Source organism: Chionomys nivalis, chromosome 7, assembly GCF_950005125.1.
Source record: "Chionomys nivalis chromosome 7, mChiNiv1.1, whole genome shotgun sequence".
Classification (NCBI taxonomy): Eukaryota; Metazoa; Chordata; class Mammalia; order Rodentia; family Cricetidae; genus Chionomys; species Chionomys nivalis.
The window spans coordinates 90773470-90794149 of NC_080092.1; the positions used below are offsets into that span (position 1 = coordinate 90773470).

At 42.4% G+C, this 20680-nt stretch overlaps 1 protein-coding gene across 1 annotated transcript in view; it reads left to right on the top strand.

Moving 5' to 3' along the window:
• Positions 1–8566: 8566 nt before the first annotated feature.
• Map2k6 (mitogen-activated protein kinase kinase 6) overlaps positions 8567–20680 on the top strand; it is a 127895-nt gene continuing 115781 nt past the window's right edge. The window contains exon 1 of the mRNA XM_057774191.1: positions 8567–8848. Coding sequence (XP_057630174.1) covers positions 8833–8848 — 16 coding nt within the window. The 5' untranslated portion in view covers positions 8567–8832. The remainder of the gene's footprint in view (positions 8849–20680) is intronic.

Here is a 20680-nt window from a genome sequence, read left to right on the forward strand (position 1 = left end):
TTTCTTTACTTGCCAGTACTATAGCTCTCCACACAGATGATTCCCTGAAGTGTTTATAGGGTTTCTTAGCAAAGCAGAATGATTTTCACATTTACCTTCTTAGAAACTATAACTGTGTGTCAGTCAACTCTTGTTAACATGCCTCTCCAGGACTCTGATTTGGGGACAAGGGTTAACATCATATTATATTGGAGTTCTATATATGACTTCTGAGTTGCTAAGGAACGTTTAATGTTCATATTATACTTTTTTCTTTTAATTTAACAAGAATGTAGTCATATCAGGACTAGATATCCCATCAGCCTTTCATAAGCACTGACAGTTATGAAAGGAAATTCATTCACAGTAGTTTGAAATTCTAGAATCTTTATAGGAGTCTTAAAATAGCATCTAAAATATTTTAATTAGATATCATAATTAATTTTTCTTCTAACAAATCCCTATGCAATTTTTCTTTAATTTCTAACAAAGAAGGCTGATCTAAGCTAATAGATAGTCATCTATTATCTAGGTAGTAAATGCAGGATCACATCAGATGAATGAGTATAGGTTGAATATATATTGTCTTCATTGGAACCCAGAGAGACTCAATAAACATGAAACCATCTTCAGCTAAACCTGGAGTTAAGGGTTAAAAGGAGGTAAGCAATGAGGTCTTCCCGAAGGAGTAGATCAGCAATGTGCGGGGAATTCACTGCTCAGATAATGTGAGATCCTGGAGAAATGGTTGAGTGTTTTAGAGCACTTAACTGCTCTTGCAGAGAACATGGGTTTCCTTCCCATCACCTACACTGGATGGCTCATAATAGTCTGTAACTTCAGCTCCAGGCGATCTGATGTTCTCTTCTGATCTCCCTAGCTAACTACACACGGTGCACATAAACTCATACAATGGAACTGTAAGCATTGCAGCTCCAGTGGAGAGGAATCTTGGCAGCCAGGAGCTAAGGGATACCTCCAAGTTACTGTAACCATAGCCCCTTAAACCCTGCTCCAGGGAAGGGTTTCCCCAATGTAACGACTCTGCTCTGGCAGGGGAAGGTTTCCTCAGTTAAGTTGTTACAATTCTGCTCAGCTAGAGGATGTTTTTTCCATCAAAGTGTTACAGTTCTGCTTCATTCTGCTCTGATGGAAGATGTTTCTTCTCTGTTCTACTCCATTCTAGTGAAAGAAGGTCTCACTCAAACCTCATTCAAAACATTTATTGGGAGGGAACAATCCAGGAGTGTGGCTGCCTCTGCCAGGGTAGAAAAAGGCAGCTCCCAACTGAACAAGTACTGGACCTATACAGGGCTTCATAGGGGTGGAGCTTTTCCAGAGTGAAAACTTTCAGGGTGGGAACTGGTCAGATTTTAATCTCTGAGTTTGTACAAAATCAGAAATTGGCTGGATTTTGTGCACAGGTTTTCCTGCTCAGGGATTTATTTATTTTTATTTTTATTTATTTATTTTTGTTCTGAATTGGTTAGGGGCAGTGTGTTTCTTTGGCTCTGGTTTCAGGGTCAGGGCATGTTTCTTTGGCTGGCCCTTTTACCCTACATTCTTTTCTTTTTTTTGCTTATTAATAAACAACCAGGGGTTGGAAAGGAGGCAACGTTATCATTAGACTACTTCCTGTAAAATTGGGGTGTTGCGGTTCTTGGGGCAATGTTGATATTCATTGTCAGGATGTAACCAGGTGCCATAGGTCTCTGGCTTCATAGATATGGGCTGGCAATCTTGCAATAGTAACTAGCTAAAAGTTTGTTTTGACATCTTTTGGATCTGTTGTTGAAAGAATCTAGGCAAGAATTTTATAAGGCAGGGTGCCACTGTAGAATTAAGAAAAGGAGGAGAAGAGGGGTTCAGAAGGGTAGCATCCGGTTCCATATTGGACTATTAGTGATCCACTGACCAGAGGTATCCAACTGTTTCTTACAGTTTTGAAGATCCATCTGGAGTTGCCAGATCTTATTTTTTACTATATCTGATTGGCTAACATGAAGAAACATTCCTCTCCAAGGAAGACACGAAGACCACCACTCTCTGAAGTTAGTAAATCTAATCCTTGCCAATTTTGTAGTACTACAGCGTGTCTATTTGGGCCTTGGAGGGCTTAGGATGGCCTGAGTCATCCATTGGAGATCCTGGATGAACTGTGAGGAAAGCCTACGGTAAATAGCTAAGCAGGTAGTCAGCCCCACCGTCCACCATTCTGGTGGAGACACTGCGGTTATGCCCAGGGCTGCTAGAAGGGGAATGACTTGAATTGCTCCTTTCTCATGTCATGTTGCTATAAACTCAGGGATGGGAATTGGCAAGGGTTCTTCACCAGGTACCACCCCTAGTTTTAGAAAAAGGAACACCAGGGCATAAGTCCCAGACTACCTAACAGGTAGACGGTAGTATACTTTGTGCCCCAGAGAATTGAGACATTGTGAAAGTTTGGATATAGGAGCTGGGTGCTAGTACTAAGGATTATGGTATCATTACAATCTGCAGAACCCAGGGTGTCCACAAAGTGTGTTTCTGAGGAGATAAAGCAGTCTGAGACACCAGAGAGTGATGTGAGAAAGATGACGGGTGGAAGTGATATTTGGCTCAGAGCAAATGTCACACATACATATATGTAAATAAAAGTAAGGCTTAAAAATATAATATTTGTATGCAAGTAAGATATTAGTAAATGTATGTTTTACTAGACATAAGCCTTATAAGAGCCAATGTGAAGTTAGATTAAATGGGGACATTTTTTAGATAGGATGTAGGGATGACATCATCAAGAAGATCTTCACAGAAGAGATGGCTTTGAATTTTGGATGGAGAGTAGAGCACAGAAAATGAGGACCAAAATGGAGGCCAGGATAAGGCAGAGCCAGAGACTAAAATATAGAAAACTAGTGACATGTAAGTTCATGTCCTAATAGAATAAGAATAGTACGTTGATTAAATTGCTGAGTGGGAGAAAAGTCTAAACACACAGCTGTGTCAAACCGGGGAGAACAGCGACAGCAAAGCTGAACCAGATTTTCTGCCGGCAGTCAACTTTCACTAGGCTGCTCTAAGTAAAATAAAATATATGATATATTTTATTATATGCATATATAATACAAATATAATATATATTATTACTTAATATATAAAATATATTTATGTATATTTTACTTAAAGCATCCCAGTGAATATATATTACAAAGGGACGGAGAGGATCGGTGGTTAAGAAGGCTTGCTACTCTTTCAAACGGTCAAAGTTTTTTTTTTTTTTTTTTTCTGGCGTTCACATTGGGTGGTTCACAATTGCCTGTAACTCCAGGATAAGAAACCCTTTTTTCTGGCCTCCACAGGTACCTTATCCATGGACACATACCCACACATATGCACATCATTACAAAAATAAAAACAAGCCTTCAGAGTTTTGTGCAAAGGCGACCAAACGTCTAAATAAATCTCCCTGGGCCTTTCCCCATTATGTTTCCCATTCAGTCCTTCAACTCACAGCTTTAACATCACCGCCCTGCTTTTCCTTGCTTCTGATGACTAGTAGACACTTCTGGAAAATGCTTAGGTGTCCTGCTCAGATCAGTACTGCTCCCTTAGAGGTCACGTTGCAAAATGTTGCAGGAACATTTCTTGTCTCATCTCTTAAGACATGTTGTTAGGATGGTCACTCCTCATCTTGCCAAATAAAGGACCAGTAACACTTCTAACTACCAAACAGAAAGATGCTTAGCTGGTTTTTTAAAAAAAGTCCTTTTGAAATGATTGGTGGCTTCACCAAACACAAGCTGAGTCAGGAACCACAGAATGCTCGAATTAGCATAGGCCTGATGCTCATTCTCTTTGTTTAACATTGAGACTAAAAGAACCACAGAAAGGGCCAGCTGTGGTGGTGAACACCTTTAATCCCAGCATTCAGGAGGCAGAGGCAGGCAGGTCTCTGTAAGTTTGTGGCCAGCCTGGTCTACAGAGCAAGTTCCAGGACTGGCTCCATAGCTACTGGGAAACCCTGTCTCGAAAACAAAACAAACAAACAACAAACATTCACAGAAAGGTGAAATGACTTGCTTCAGCAGACACAGCTCATGTCTATAGCCATGTCTAGACTCTAAATTTCTCTCATCTAAATAATTACATCTTACCAAACTTTATAAGTTTAAATTAATTTAGAGCAAGGAATAAATTCTCATGCTACACACCAGCATTTCTCATACTCAACACTGGTATTTGAACCAGATAGTTCTTTGCTGAGGGCGGGACTTCCTGTGGATCATGGTAAGATAATTGTGCTCTAAATTCCTATCTAGTAGATGCCAGTATCAATCCCTCTTCTTCATTACGATAAAGCAGGCATTGCCAAACACCTAGGAGGTAAGCTGAGAGAGAGCTATTACCACTAAATTGTAGCAGGTGCCTTTCCTGGCCCATGGATTATTCCTGATACTCAGGCTACCTCCTCCCCCACCCAACCTATAACTCCAGAATAACTACTTGAGAAACCAGTATGACCTAACCTAAGGGCTTCCTTCCAAGAATTTCACACTTCCAACCTGACAGTATAGGTTTTTTTCTGCAGGTGTTCTGGGTTCCCCTGAGGTCCCCTGAGGTGTTAACTCTCATTGGAATCTGGTTATTCCAGGCTAGCCAAGGTTACAGGTCCTTAGCCCAGCTGCTCCATGCAGGATTGCAGCAGGTCTTGAAGTGTACAACGTGCTAAATGCTGTTCTGGGTAGCGAGAAGGAGAGACGTTGGTAAAAATCTCTGCTCTCTAGTACTCTAGCCTCCTAGAGACACACAGAAGAGGCCTGGGATAAGCCTTAGGTAAGATACATACATAAGGCATTACAGAATTAGGGAATGCATCCAATTCACATGGGTGCTGGTAGGGACACTCTCAGTACAGAGAGTATTTTGAGAGTAGTCAAGGACAAATCAGAACCATTAGATAATGAAAGGGTCTTACAGGCAGAGGAGTACTGCTTTCAAAAGAGCCAGAAATCCTGCTTTCTCCTAGGTATGGTATCAGGCTGACCTGAGGAATGAAGCTGGAAAATACGCAGAGTTTAAACCCCGAGGAGCAACAGTGTTATACCAAGGGGTTTAGACGTTGGTTCTGCAGATAAGCAGAATCTATCTGATTTGCATTTAAGGATCTGAAGTCTGGAAAATTCCAAGATAAACACTTGATATACCTTTAAAGGGACTGTCTGTCTGAAGTCCTTCTTGCTTTCTCATGCCACTGCAGTCTGGCAGAACAAGGGGCACAGCTTCTTTACCATGCATGGAGTCTAGGAAGAAGTTACCCTTCACACCAAGAACTTGCTTTTCAAACCTTTTCAAAGAGGTTGAATTCCCCGTCATTTCAGCAACCTGCTCCAAATTCAGGATCCATAAGATAAAGGACCCACTCTATCACAGTCTGTGCTTCAGCAGGCTTGCGGTTAAAGGTGTCTTGTGTGTGTGTGCTTGCATGTGCACATCGCCTGTCGGCCATCTCTCTGTTTCCGTGGAGAGTGGATGGCAGATTGATTTTCAGAATTCACCACATTTACCAGCTGTGTCTTTTTTTTCTCACTTTATTTTATTTTTTAAAAAAGAAAACAAACATCTTTTTTGTATTACCTACCAATTTCAGTTCCCACTCCATCCCCTCTTCCCTTCCCCTCCCCACCCTCCACCCCTAGTCACTTCCCAGAGAGTGTAAGGCACATTGCTCTGAGGAATGACCAAGGCCCTCTCCACTATATCCAGGCTGAGCCAGGTATCCATCCAAAGAGAATGGGTTCCAAAAAGTTAGTATAAACACTAGGGATAAATCCTGGGGCCCCTCAGTCAGCCCCGGCCTCACAACTGTCACCCACATTCAGAGGGTCTAGCTTGGTCCTACCGGCTGTGGCTTGTGTGTGTTTATTCTGACAGAGTGTGAGCTAAATCACAAGAGCAGAATGCGCCACACCAGCAGAGATCCGAGCCCATCGAGGATGGCCAAGATGGCTTCGGTAAAGGCACTTGGCACCAAGTATGATGACCCAAGTTTGATTCCTGGGACCTACAAGGTAGAAGGAGAAACTGATTCCTGCTAAATTGTCCCATGACCTTGACATGTGCTCTATGTTAGGCCTGTGTACAAATGCGTGCATGTGTGCACACATGTCTGTACACTAAATGATTGTAACCAAAGAAAAGAACTCTTTCGAAATCAGACTAAATTCACTGAAGAGCAGTGCAGCTGAGGACGGGAAGTACGGCCAGCTCTCGGTGATTGTTCAGGTCCTGCTTGGGCTAAGCCAGGATAGCTCCACAAAGATATCTCAGTGCTATCATAGCCTATCCCAGGTGTTCCTGTCATTGTTTCAAAAGGAAAGTGGCACTGTGTTGAAATGGCCCGTTATCTCCTGGTTCAAGGAGACTTAGAAAAGAGGCTCACCAAGGAGGAGGCTCTAATCTACATGCAGAAGAAAGGTGGGGAGGTGTAGTGTGGATTAGACTTGAAAGACAGAGAAGATAAAAGAAAATCCTTACATCTAGATGTGATATGGAAAGCTATCCTGTTACAGGCAGATGCTGCCCCTCCCTGAGTGAAGTTGCCTTGATTAATTTTCCTGAATGTCGGTAAAGGAAGCCAGAAATTGTGGGGTACCCTTGTAATCCCACCACTTCAAGGGTACAGTGGCAGGAGAATTACTGCAAACTCTACACACTGAGTTCCAAGCCAGTCAGACAAGGCAAGATCTCAAGGGGGAAAAATGTCAGTAAAGGGCATCACTGGAAGTAATTGGCACAAACCTCCCCCTTCCCCGCCCCACCCCCACCCCATTCAACATATTTGCCTTATTTGCTAACTTGTGTTGGGAGTGGGTAGAGGCAGGAGGATCACAAATTCAGACCCTGTCTGTGTTAGGGACTGGGTTCAAAGGCTAACGTGGATTAACTAGATCTTGCCTCAAAATAAAATTTAAAAAGGGGGGGGAGGGGAGTTGTGGCTGAAGCTCAGTGATAGAGTGCATGCCTGGAATGCCTGAGGCCCTAGATTCAATCTCCAGCACTTCAGGGAGAGAGAAGAAAGAGTTGATTTGCAGCTACCACGTGGTGGCCTTCCTTCTCATTCGCACATTACTCAGATGGTCCTGGCTTCCTGGAATTCTTAATGCAATTCCAGAAATTTTTATTAGCAGCCATCGCGGATGAATCGTCTTCCAAAGTGACTCTCGTGGCTTTCCACAAACGCCCCGAACTACCTCTGGCCTCTCCCAAGTCCAACCCCATCTAGATCTCTGAGGATAAATTTACATTCTTAAAACAATGCTTTGGTTTAAGTTCCCCTTTTCAAAACCTTCTACGTCCTCCTCTACGTTTTCAATTAAAGTCTAAACAGTTAAATCTGGGTAGAACGCCCCACACCAGGTTAATTCTGAGAGCCACTCTAGTTCACAAGCAGCATGGTACCCTCAGCGACCCAGGAATGGACAGTTGGCCCCACAACGGTTTGTTTGCAGACCAGCAGCCCGAAACCCTCATTCCTTCTCTGTTTGCCTTGAAAGAACATTCCTGAAGGTGGTCTAATAGGTACATCTGTAAGCTGTAGCTCCCAGCCCACACACCCTGACTATTCTTCTCCACCCTTTTCAGGGATTGCTTGCATCTCTGACTTCCTTAAAGGGGAGATGCTCCCCCCCCACCCCAACCGCGATACAAGCCACCCTCTAGCCTTGAGCACAGCAGGATAAAGGGGAAAATCCCAAGCCCTGGGAAGATGTCTGGCACACTTTGGGCTCCCAACAAACATCTCTTGATGGTATCGAGAACAGTCAAAATATTCGACTTCATTCACATAAGAGTACTGTTACCCACCACCCACCCTTTCTTCTTAAGGCCGGGGACTTTCCCCTTCATCCCCACCTGCCTCGGGCGAGAAAAGAAATTTCAAATTACCTTTATTTTGATTAAAATTGGCTTTGATATATAAGAAACAAGATTTCCTTTCTAATCCTGTAAGAAATGAGAACTTCCCAAATTTCTTTCCCTCAGCCCTATTCAGCACTGAATTTCAGCTTTCTTGAAAAGAACTGACCGGGATCTTGTCTTCCCAAATAAAACTTTGTATCTTCTCTGAGGGGTCAGATCGCCACCGGAGTTCCCATTCAAGACAAATATTTGTTGTGAAATGAGGTGTCAGGCCGAACTGTCTACAGGCAGAACAGTACAAAGATACTGAGCAGGAAAAGAAAGAAATCAACGCGTTGAACCCCCAATTAGACCTTAGTCTAGGGGTGACAAAGGCGCCTTAACCGCCCCTGTGTTCTCTAAGCTGTTGATTCAGGGGCTTTTTGAGAACAAAACGCCTCCTTTCATGGACCTGGCCGTCAATCACCCTTCACTTCCTGAAGAGTGTGTGTCCGATTTGTTTATCTGAGTAAGATCTCTGTCGCGCTCAGTCAGTCACCTCACTCAGTCACCGACCGGAGCACGTTTCCTTAAATTAGAGACCCGTGGACTCTACAGGCGAACTACATTACCCAGCGGGCCTCGCGCCCTTCGCAGGAAGGACGTCTGCGCACTAAGATACTCAGTTCCAAGTTTGGAGCTTTTAGCTGCCAGCCCTGGCCCATCATGTAGCTGCAGCACAGCCTTCCCTAACGTTGCAACTAGGGGAAAAATCACTTTCCAGACTGTATTGCAAGGTGTGCAATTCCATCTTGACTCCCTGAAAGTCCATCTGCTGCATCGGTCAAGAGAAACTCCACTTGCATGAAGATTGCACGCCTGCAGCTTGCATCTTTGTTGCAAAACTAGCTACAGAAGAGAAGCAAGGCAAAGTCTTTTGTGCTCCCCTCCCCCATCAAAGGAAAGGGGAAAATGTCTCAGTCGAAAGGTAAGAGCCTGTTTGCATTAGTTGCAAAAAATGCAAAGGCTTATGCATGCATTCATGAATGCATGGATGCAATTTTCGCCCGGCGATTGCATTTTTAAGTTTGAGGTTTTCCACAGCTCAGTTGCATTTCCTGTTTAGTGTGTGTCTTTTTTTGCAGACACAGAGAGTTCCTGTAAGGCAGGGCTTGCAGTTCAGCTGTGCATTGACATTATTTGCATTCTTCTGCTAGGATTACTGAGCCTTTTTGCCTTTTGCACAGTCAGGAGAGAGATAGCAGGTTGGTAGCGTCTAAATGTGCAATGCTTTATATAATAGTACATTTCTTTAGTATGCACGCACATTCTAAGTAATTTTTGTGTGCAACAGGAATCCAAACTTTCGAAAAGTCTCGAGGTGAAGATGAAAGGTAAAACTCGACGTAAACTACTAGGAAATTAACGTGATCTTGTATTCTTTGGGGGAATGAGCCACTGTGGTGCCAGATTTCAGCTAAATTTGTATTAATTTCGCTTTGGACAATAGGCAACTTTTGATTTTGAAGAGACGTAAAGGTGAAGTGTGGAGAGCAGTGTAATATTAAAAAAAAATAAGTAAAGCAGTCAAGCCTTGCTCTCCCGAGGTTTTTACACTTTTACCCGTCGCTTGCAGTGGTGAAAACCTAAATCTGTTTGGCCATTTGGAGATGCTTTGCACCTGAGGGAGGGAGGGTTTTAGGGGGTAACCGTATTTCTAAGCCTTGCATCAACATGAGCCGACCTTTACCGTCTCACTGACAACTGCAACGGATTCCTGTAAGTGTGTAGCTGCAGAGATTAATAGGTCAGAAGTTCGGGGCTGTGGCTGCCTTTTTTTCTTTTTCAAATTTACTTAATTAAAAAAGAATTTGTAAGGTTGTATTTTGCAGATTTACTGATGATGTTCTTTGGAGGTAATTTCAAAAAAAAAAAAAAAAAAGTCCTGGCTTGGCGTCAAAGCTGAAGGGGTGCTTAGGTGTCTGTGAGACCTTTAATGACCTGTTTTGGGAGCAATCTTCCTCACCATAGAGAAATCAGATGGCATCGGAAAACACCCCAAAATGAAGAGGTGTACTAGCTGCTGTGAGCTAGACTAGCTGGGGGCACCACTGGAGTAAGATCTGGTGACATTAAGTATCCAATAAGCTTTTTGCCACACTTTTTTCTGGAGCTGTGATATGATTTAATTCTACCTGATGAACGTGCGTGTCTGGTCCCAAGAAGAAAGGGATGTTCTTCAGAGTTTAAAGTAAGATTGCTTATGGTTGCTGTTGGTTGTTGTTTTGTGTTTAATGTTAGGGGAGGATGAAGTGTTTGAACTATTTCAGAAGTGTGTCTATGAACCTAGAAATGGGTAGTTTTTAAGGTGTGGATATTGCTTAACCAGGGAAACCTTAAAATTTTGTTATTAATTGAACAGAGAAAGAAGTTTACAAGAGTCAGTCATGCTCTAACATACTAAGGAGATGGCTTCTAGTTACTTTATATTTGGTAAACATACACTCACTCATTCAGTTCAGCTTAAGATACGTATGTATGATATACATGCTTATGTCTGCATACACACATGCATATATATATATACATGCACATGCTGATTTGCATTTATGTATATGTGCGTAGAATTTTGGGATACACGAGAATACTTAAAATGAAGTCTTTTTCTTCAAGAATTACCATCTGGTTTGGGATAGCAAGGATGTGAGGACATTTTCGTTGCCCGCGATAGTAGCATAGATGGGGCCAGTGAGATAACTTGGTGGGCACAGGTGCCTGCTGCCCAGCCTGGCTACCTTCATTCCACCCTCCAAACCCAGTGGTCGAAGGAACTGGCTCCCAGTTGTCTTCTGACGTGCCCACGTGCCCCATGCACAGCCCATACACACTCACTCAGAAGAAATAAACGAAGATGTAATAAAAAGTTCAAAAGCCTGGCTATTGAGGAGAAACGGGGCTCCCAGAGTTTAGAGGCTATAATGAGTCTTTCACTGGCTGAGCTGTCAGGAAGTTGTGCCTGAAGTTTAGATGTACTGCAATCCTCCCCTCTTGCCTTGGATCTTGGGTTCTAAATTAACTTCTTCTCTGCACAGTTTTTGGTCTTTCTCGGCAGGTCATTTTTTTTTTTTTTTTTTTTTTAAACCTTGGGAGGTAAAAGGGTACTTGTGTGGCACTTTCCTCTTGATCATAGATCCAGGATTGGTTGTCTTTCGAGTCAGTTTCCATTTATGCAGATGAATGCTCTCCACGGAATCCTGCTTGCAAACTATATCTGGTATGAACATGAGGTTTTTGTCCAAAAGGAAAATTATTGGTGGAAAGATGTGGGCAATCATTTGAGAAATGGCTAAGGAGTCTTGGCCCTGCACTTTTTATTTGGACTTGGCCTAGCACAGCCAGGCTCTCCGAAATGGCCAAAAGCACTCTTTTTTTTTTCTTCTTCTTCTTGGTTTCAGACTTCTTTCTAATACTTTAGCCAAATGAAATGGGAGGAAAAGTGAGAGGTGGGTACAATCTCACAGTATTGAAGAATTTAACAACATGTTCAATTCCCGAACCTTTATGAACTTTTTAGATCACTATAATTCAGTTTTACAGACCTCTAATTTAAGGCATAGCAGAGGCAAAGAATTACAGACTGCCCAGGAGCTGGAAGGACTGGGCGCCTTCTCCCTAGCCTTCCCAACAGTGAGATTCCGAGAAAGAATTTTCTTCAAAAGAGATTCTGTTTTCCACAGTTGTGAGTTTAGGTGGTGTGTTTCTCAGCTTGTTTGTCTTAGCTGTCTGGGGTTGAGCTGACATTTTTCAAATATTAAAGCAGCAGTGTGCCTTTTGAGGAAATCTGAAATGTAAGTTAACAGGAAGGGTACCAGAGAGCGCAGGAATTCCTGCACATTACAGGAAGGCAAGTCACAGGAAAAATGTGTCATCTACACTACCCGGGCGAGAAAGCTATTGTCATCTGCCAGAATGGCCTTCTGAGGGAGGGAGGAAGGGAGGGAGGGAGAAAGGGAGAAAGGGAGGGAGGGAGGGAGCTCTAGCATCTCTTGGTGTACCTGAAAATCCGCATTTGATCCTTTTAGGAGCCAGTCTTCCTCACTTCTTTTCCTATTCACCTTGAAAAAACAATATGAGCTTATTTTAGTGGGATGCAGTCATAAGTAAGTCTTGTAAGAAATGCTTACAAGGCGCACTTCGGAAGGGAATAGGGATGGAGCCGCGAAGTTTTCAGCCATACTGAGTTAATCTCTGTTTCTGTAATTTACTTCATCCCAGGGCACCAGATGTGTAGATTTCTCATTCAGCGCACACATGCCTTTGTTGGGTCGTATCAGACGCGCTTGCCATGCTGAACCTGTAACCTGAGCCAGGGTTTTATAACTTTGTCCATCTCAGGACACCCAGTCCGAATAGGCACCTTGGGCCTCCCGCTGTCTTTGTGTGGCTCTCGTCTTCAGTTCTTTCTACCACGATGCATGTTAGCTAAATGGTGTGTGTGTGTGTGTGTGTGTGTGTCTGTGTTGGTAATGAAGCTCCTCCCAGGTACAAAGATTGGGATTCTCATTCTTTCGTTTTTCACAGATTAATACCATTTTTAAACAATCTGCCCCATCTGTTAAAATCTAAAAAATCTGCAAGGAGTATTTTTAAAACTTTAAAATGTATATAAATAGTACTTCTTTATTATAGGAATATTCAATAGAAAAAGAAAACAAAAATGATTAATTACTGCAGAATACATTGTGATAGATACTCTTTCAATGGTACACACATTATATATATGTATACATATATATGTACACACACACGCACACACACATATACATATATAACATATATATAATATGTGTACTGCTAGTATCCATTCGGCTTCTTTTTATTTTGTTTACCAATATGCTATGAACTGTGTCTGAGTCAATGTATTTCTACATTTGCAATATCCAATTCCTTTATATTTGCTTAAATAGAGTTTCAGTGCCTGCTTACTTCAAAATCATGCATATTGCTTCATGTTCCCAGGCATACAATGCCAAGAGACTAAATTCCAGGAAGTCAACTGCAGAGTGTGAATGTCTACGTCTCCCTCATCCCCCAATATTTTCTTTATATTTAAAAAAACTAGGCCTTTATTATCATTATTAAATAAATGGTCACTATTCATTGAAAATTTTAAACCAAAGAGAAAGTTATGGTAAGAATATATAACTTGAGCCAGCTGCATGGCTTCATTCTTGGAAGTAGGGAGGCAGAAGCAGGTGGATCTCTTTTATTTCAAGAACGTCCTGGTCAATATAATGAGTTCTAGGCCAGCTAGGACTGCATAGCATGGCTCTGATACACACACACACTTCACCTTAAACTACCCAGGGATAATTACTGTGCACTTGTGATGACTGTCTTTGTATACATAGCCTTAAATGTGTTATTTTACTGTATGGGATATTCTCCTTAAACTCTCCCATGCCTCTTGGCCATCTTCCCACATTAGCACACACACAGTAGCCTCATTCGTTGCTACAGTTTTATATTTTAACTTGTAAGAACACAGCTGTGTACTCAGTCTTCCGTGGACTTTCACATAGTTTTATGTGCGGTTATAAACAACGTTGCAAGGAATCCCTTGTACATAGATTATCCACATTAACCCTATTCTTCCTTCCTTCCTCCCTCCCTCCCTCCCTCCCTCCCTCCCTCCCTCCCTCCCTCCCTCTCTCTCTCTCTCTCTCTCTCTCTCTCTCTTTCTTTCTTTCTTTCTCTCTTTCTTTCTTAAAAAAAACTTTGCTTTAAAAATATTTCCATACAATATATTTTGATCATATTCTTTTCCCTCCTGGAACTCCTTCCAGGTCCTCCCCACCTCCCTACCCAACCAAATTTATGCTTTTCTCTCTCTAAAATCAATAATAGAAACAAAACAAAGTCAACACAGACAAACTGCAAAAAGATCAATAAAACAAAAATACCAAAACAACAACAACAACAACAACAACGACGACAAAAAGAAGTTTGTATACACACACACACACACACACACACACACAATATGGTATTCATTTTGAGCTAGCCAGTTACTTTAGGGCATGGGACCTCCCCTACTATGTGGTTGATATACCCACATGTCTAGTTATTTCTTTAGGATTATTCCTAGTATTAGAAGTCCTGGGTCAAAGGGCATGGATATGTGGCTAAGATATTCTATAGAGAATCCGAACTCTCTCAATTCTCCAATGACACTTGAGAGCTTCTGGCCTCTTCTTTTCAGGAATTATGGTAAATATTGCCAAATGTGTAACTCTCCAGAAAGATCATACTTTTCGTCCTCTTGAGTTTAGTTTGAAAAAGAAAACCTTTGCCTATTTGATAAAAGATATTTTATATTTGATTCCTTCTTACGTATTTTTAAAAAGTTGGAAATGTTCATTTCTCTCGACATCCCTGTTTCATTTGTTTTCTTCCCCCTCATAAAATGTATCTTTAAAATCTTCACGTAAAGATAAAATTATTTTTTTCAAGTTAGGCCAGGAAATCTGAAGACTGTAGAGGTTAGGTAATTATGGGTTGGGAGTTGGGTTCTATGCATCTAAATGGTTTTATCCCTTGATGAGTTCTAATTTTATTTTGACCAAAATGTCTTCTTTACATTTCCCATATTTTATAATGTAAACTCATTTTGTTTACATGGTCTATAGCTGTCCAGACTCACATAGAAATAATGAGAAAATTATAATGATCTGCTTTGAATTCCAGACTGCGAATGACCTGTTTCTGGGTGTGTCTGGAGTTTTAATTACCTCTACAAGGAAAATTAGTTTTTCTTTAGTTTTGTAAATAATTTTTGCGTAGCACCTGGCTGTTTTGTGGACATTGATATAAAATAATGAATTGTTGAAGTTTTAATTACAGAGCTAATCCCAAGGAACAATTGATTTAAATTTACTTCGTTAAAACAATTAAGACTGCAGTTAATTTTGTTGACCGCCCTAGTTATGTGTCGGGCAGGTGTGATGTAGTCTTAGCTTAGCTTACCCTTCGCAACCCTGCCTACTTCTACGTTCTGGAACTTCCTGATGAGCTTTAGGAATAAGAAAGGTGTTTCCAGCACAGGCTTGTCTCTGCAAAGGAGCAGACTCGAGGCCTTAGATCAATGCATTCCTGCAGACACCACAGCCACAGGTAAATGCGATTCTCTTGTTTCTTCTCCCAAAGTTCTTCCCACTGCTCTGTACACACCAGCACTGATAATCCACGTTTATACTCCTCTCCCTTCCCTCAGAATTCAGTGTATTTGACATTTTTCATTTTGTTTGCTTTGTGGGGAGCAGGCAGAGTGGGGGGAGGGGAGTTGTGAGGCTGATGATACAATCATCAGAACTTATTATTCTTTGCCCAAGAAATGGTGATCCATGAATCATGGTGGCAGGATTTCTTTCCAATCCTCTGCCAAAAGATATTTTGAAAATGCTGTCCGTCTGATTGCCAGTTGCCTGCAGAGTATAGCTATGACTTGTAAGCTCTATAATTACTGTTTGCCTTTTATGGACCATCTTTGAAAGATCTTGCTGGGCAGATAAACTTCACATATGCCTTCGCTTCCATAACGCTTTCACCGTTCTGTCGTGTTTATCAATAATTGATAATCGGTGTAAGTAAATATATTCGGACATTATTTTTCATCGGTAAGGATAGTTGTCATTTTTCCCCTAAAAAGGTTTGAGGCAATTGAACTATAAATCCTGTTGCCTTTGCTTTTCCTTGTTTGCATTCAACGTCTCATTATCTCTTTGCTTGATCATTTGGAAGTTGCAAAAAATAGCACAGAAGCAGTGACTGAAAAAGTGTTCTTTCTCGTACATCGCCCTCTAAAGAGACTTAAAGGTGCACGGCCCTTTACTACCCTTTTGTTTTAGTAATATGCAGAGGGGCTGGGGAGGTGGCTCCGTAGTGAAGAGTGCTTATTCTGCAATCATGAGGACTTAACTTCAAATCCCCAGCACCCACAGGATTAGACGTGCCCTCGTCCCTGGTATTGGTGGGTGGAGACAGGTGAATTCCAGAGCTCCATGGCCGGCGAGCAGAGCTGAAATGGCTGCCTCCTGGTCCAGCGAGAGACCTTGTCTCAAGGTAATAAATACGGTAAAGAGCAATGATACGCCTACCCGCCCATAACCTTGCTCTCCTACTCTGGTGCGTGCATAGGTGTGGCTACCTGCACACTTGACAGACGTGTCTCACACGTGTATCGTGCACATACACATACAACACATGCATGTGCAAGCACACACAAACAAACCAAACGGGAAAATAATATGCTGACGATGTTGCTCAGTGGTAGAGGAGGTGCTTAGTATGTGACCCCAGGGTGAGTGGCTCAGAGGAGCACAGTTGGTAGGACGGAAGAGAAGGTCTCCATGTCCCTTGCCGCTTTCGGTTTCTAAGCCTATGGAGTCTTCGGAGGGTTATCAGAGGCAGTTGAGAAAATGTTAACAGTGGGGCTGCCCTCTAATAAAGCAGATCGGCCAGCATAACCACCCAGTACTGTGTGTGATTCCTCACTTCCTCCTTGACTACCTCTGCTGCCATTGGCCACTGCTGCCTGCCTGGGTTTTCTTTCTCCCTAAACTTGTCTAGGTAGTTGGATGTGTAGACAACAAGTCCACTCTTTGCATTTTGAAGAGGAGACTCGGGGAAGTCGGTCACAATTTCTTGTTACTCCATTGACTGTGCTCTGAGTCGGGTATGAATGAAATAGGCGTTTGTGAGGTCCCCTGCCATTTGTTCTGCTTTCTAGTATGCACATCCTACCTTGGTCAGCCCCATGGGCTCAGTCTTAGAGGTGAATCCCTCCATCACACCATCCCCAAACACCGTCACCATCACCCCCACCCTGCATCTCCACTCCCCCGCCATCATTGTCACTGTTTGCTATCGTTACTTTTCACGTGTAAGTTTGTAAAAATATCACTTAAACCCTATGGGTGACTCCTAGTAGCCTTAATTTACAAATGAGTAAATTAACTATCATGTGTTTTCCCCCCATAGACTGAAGGGAAGTGGAGGAGGCAGGAGGCAAAAGCAGGCCTGTTTTACCCCATTTCCCAGGCTTGTAACCAGCAGCCAGAAAACAAGAGCCCCTGTGCCAAATTCTTTGAGCTAAACTAGATGCCCTGCTCATTTTCTGTGGTGCCAAGGACCTAACCTGGGGTCTTGTGCATGCCACATCTGCCCTGCGGAGCTATATCCCAACTCCAACTTAAATTGTTTTTAAGTTGACACCCAACGTTTAGGGCATAGTACAATAATTCTATAAATATGTACAATGAATGGTGATCAATTCAGGTCACTGTCCTTTCTTTCTCTCCATTTTCATGTACGAAGGACCTTCCTCTGCTTGTCTAGTTATTTTGAAATGCGTAACACATTTCTCTCAACCTTGGTCTGGAACAATGCAAGCAATGCTTCCTGGACTAGAGAGGAAACTCACTTGGAAGAGTGATTGCGTAGCATGCACCAAGTCCTGAGTTCGATCCCCAGTACTGCGTAAAGTGGGACAGGTGGGGGAAACACCTGTAATTTCTACATTTAGGAGGTTGAGGCAGGTAGATCAGAGAAGGTCAAGGTCACTCTCAGTTTTGTAGCAACTTTGAGACTAGGCCTGGCTATAGGAAACTGCTTTTCCAAAATAAATAAATAGATAAATAATAAACCAATATAATTAAGGAAGAGAAGAGATAATTGTTTGAAATTTACTATATTTTGGGTTTTATTACCAGTTTTCAACAATTGCAAGTCACCAGAAAATGATATTTCATTCCATGTGAAAGACACGTAACATTCAAACTCAGTGTCCACAAGTAAAGTTATATTGTAACACAGCTGTGGTTGCTTAGTTTCTGTGCTTGGTGTTTGCTCTGCAATATTGGTTTGTTTGTTTGTTTGTTTATTATGTATACAACATTTTGCTTCCATGTATGCTCCCACACCAGAGGAGAGCACAAGATCTCATTACAGATGGTTGTGAGCCACCATGTGGTTGCTGGGAATTGAACTCAGGATCTCTGGAAGAGCAGCCAATGCTCTTAACCACTGAGCCATCTCTCCAGCCCCCTGCTCTGCAATATTGGGATTGGGTAGTTCTAACAGAGATTCTGTGTCCCACGAAGTAGAAAATATTTACCGTTTGTCCTTTTCCAAAAAAGTTTGCTCTGACTTGACTCAGCTGAGGGCTGTAGCACGATTAATAGAAACCCAGAGACAGATATTGGGGTTTAACCTGAAGGTCAGAAGAGCAAAACAGCCAGCCACTGACTCTTACCTCCACCTCAGTCTGAAGTGACAATCCTGCCTCCAGAAATCTTAGAATGAGACTGTGTCTGAGAGCTGTCTCCTCCCGTCTTATATTCCTCTCTAGGGCTGGGATTAAAGGCATGCACCACGACTGCCGGTTTCTGTGGTAAGCTAGTGTGACTGTGGGGATGAAAGGTGTGTGCCACCACTGTCTGGTCGGTAAGGCTGATCAGTGTGACTGTTTTACTTTCTGAACCTCAGGCAAGCTTTATTTATAAAGATACAAATGAAATATCACTCACAGGGCTCCCAGACTGCATTCCTCTTTGACTCTAATGGGACCTTATTAACCTGGATCACCACTGGTCTGCGTTCCTCCTGCCTAGGCCCAGGCCACAGGAAATGTCTGAGTAACATTATTCCTAGCCGTGAGAATTTAGCTCATTGCCCGGTTCTGTCCAAACCAGTCACTCCTCTCCTTTAGCCCACCAGGGCCCCTTTCCCCTTTCTTGCATGCTTCCTGTTGGCTTTGCCTTTCTTTCCTCTCCATGTCTCCATCCTCTCATTCTTGATTCCATGTGTTGTTTAGAAAGTCTATTTAAAGCCACCCACATGCTCTCACCATTGCCTGACTTTGGTGACTTTCATCATGGCCTGGCCCAGACGCTGTATCGATTCCTTTGTGTGGAGACGGAAGTCTTCTTCCCTGCTAGAACATTTTTCATGTGACCCATAGAGATTTCTGGTTCTCCTGAAAACGCTGAGATGTTTTCTCATGTTTTTCCCTTAACCTCCAGTGGCTTGTTTAATAGCATCTTCTTGGTTGTCTTGTGAGTATCCCTTGCTTACCGAGTTACTCAAGTCATATGTACTATGCATACAGAAGGACAGTTGTCATAAAGGTTCCCAAAGTCAAGGAAGATGAAAGACACAGGAGGGCAAAGGCGTTTGGGATGAGGTCAGGTTTGTTGACCTAGGGTTGATTAAGAGATACACAGCAAAGATGCTAGTTCCCAGGAGCCCATAAGGGGGCGCTGTTGGGAGTTCTTTTTTGTTTCAGACACTGGACTTCATGATGCCTGTGAATTACATCAACTCTTCCTCTTGCTCAGTGAGGTGATACCCCATTTTTTAGATGGGCAAACTGAGGCCACAGAGCTTAAGAACTTAGATGTCAGGCTGACAGTGGCAGAGCAGGGGTTTAGTCAAAGTTAAACCTGAATCTAGAACCTCAGCTCAAGTCTATTCTACTTGAGCTGCTCCTCCAAGATACATTTACAAAACCCTTTACATGAAAGAAATGGCAGCAGATAGAAAAAAAAAACTGATCAGAGTCCATAGGAACTCAGAGAGATGTGGGCATGCCTGGGCCCAGCATGGTAGTTACGAGGGATGACCTGTGTCTAGCTTTTTATAAGCTCCTTTTGACGTGTCCCTTTAAGTGTCTCTTGCACGTAGGTTGCTGAGTCTGAGTCACTGTGACTCTTCGGGTTGAGTTCCAAGCACACATTTTCATTTGCTTGAAGGAGGCCGATTGCAGTGATCTGGTGACAGATATTGATGAGTGTCTCCTGGAAGCTGATGCTCAAACATTGGCGACAAATGGTTCTGTTCGCTGATTATAGTCTGTATTATCAAGAAACTGAGTGACTCAAGCCTTATGTGTGCCCTTACATGTATAAGAGATACTGCTTTGAAATAGAACACAGCCAACCCTTTTGGCTTGGTTATTCCCTTTCTTCCTGGTTATTTCTATGTAAATATATCAAGTGCAATTTCCTTGAAATTATGCACGAACCCGTATCTCTACTGTTTTCCTCTTGTATGTATGAGATGACATTTGTGTACTCAAGGAACTAGAAGGAGTTGGGAATGAATATTTATTTTTAATTCCCTTAAGAAGTTGGGAATGAATATTTATTTTTTGTTTCCTTCATTATTTGTGAAAAACTCTTCCTATATAGCCTAAGCTAGTTTTGAACTAGCTATGTAGCCCAGGCTAGTATTGAACTCATGGTGATCCTCCTGCATGCACTCATTGAGTGTTGGGAAGGCAGATGTGTTTTACTGTGTCCAGCTAAGGATTTCCTTTCAAACCAATGGCTTCTTTCTTGTCCTCTTGCCCTTTTTTTCAACCAAAGCAAAGCTTTCACTCCCATCCTTTAAACTGTGAACACAAAAGAACTGGTCATTTATTCTCCTCCTTTCTTCTTTCCCCTCCAAGCAAAAATGAGATGTCACGGGTTAGGAATAAGAGCGAGGATAGACTCTAAAGAGCCATTGGGAGTAGGTTCATAAAACCAGCGAATTTACAGAAACAGCTTTCCTGGAGGTATTTGAAAACGGTGCATTGAAGACTTCCTTTTTTTTTTGTTGACTTTTTGTTTTTTTTTTTTTTTTTGAAACAGAGTTTCTCTGTGTAACAGCTCTGGCTGTCCTGGAACTTGTTTTTTAAACCAGGCTGTTCTAGAACTCACAGAGATCCACCTACCTCTGCCTCCTGATGCTGGGAATAAGGGCGTTCACCACTACCTCC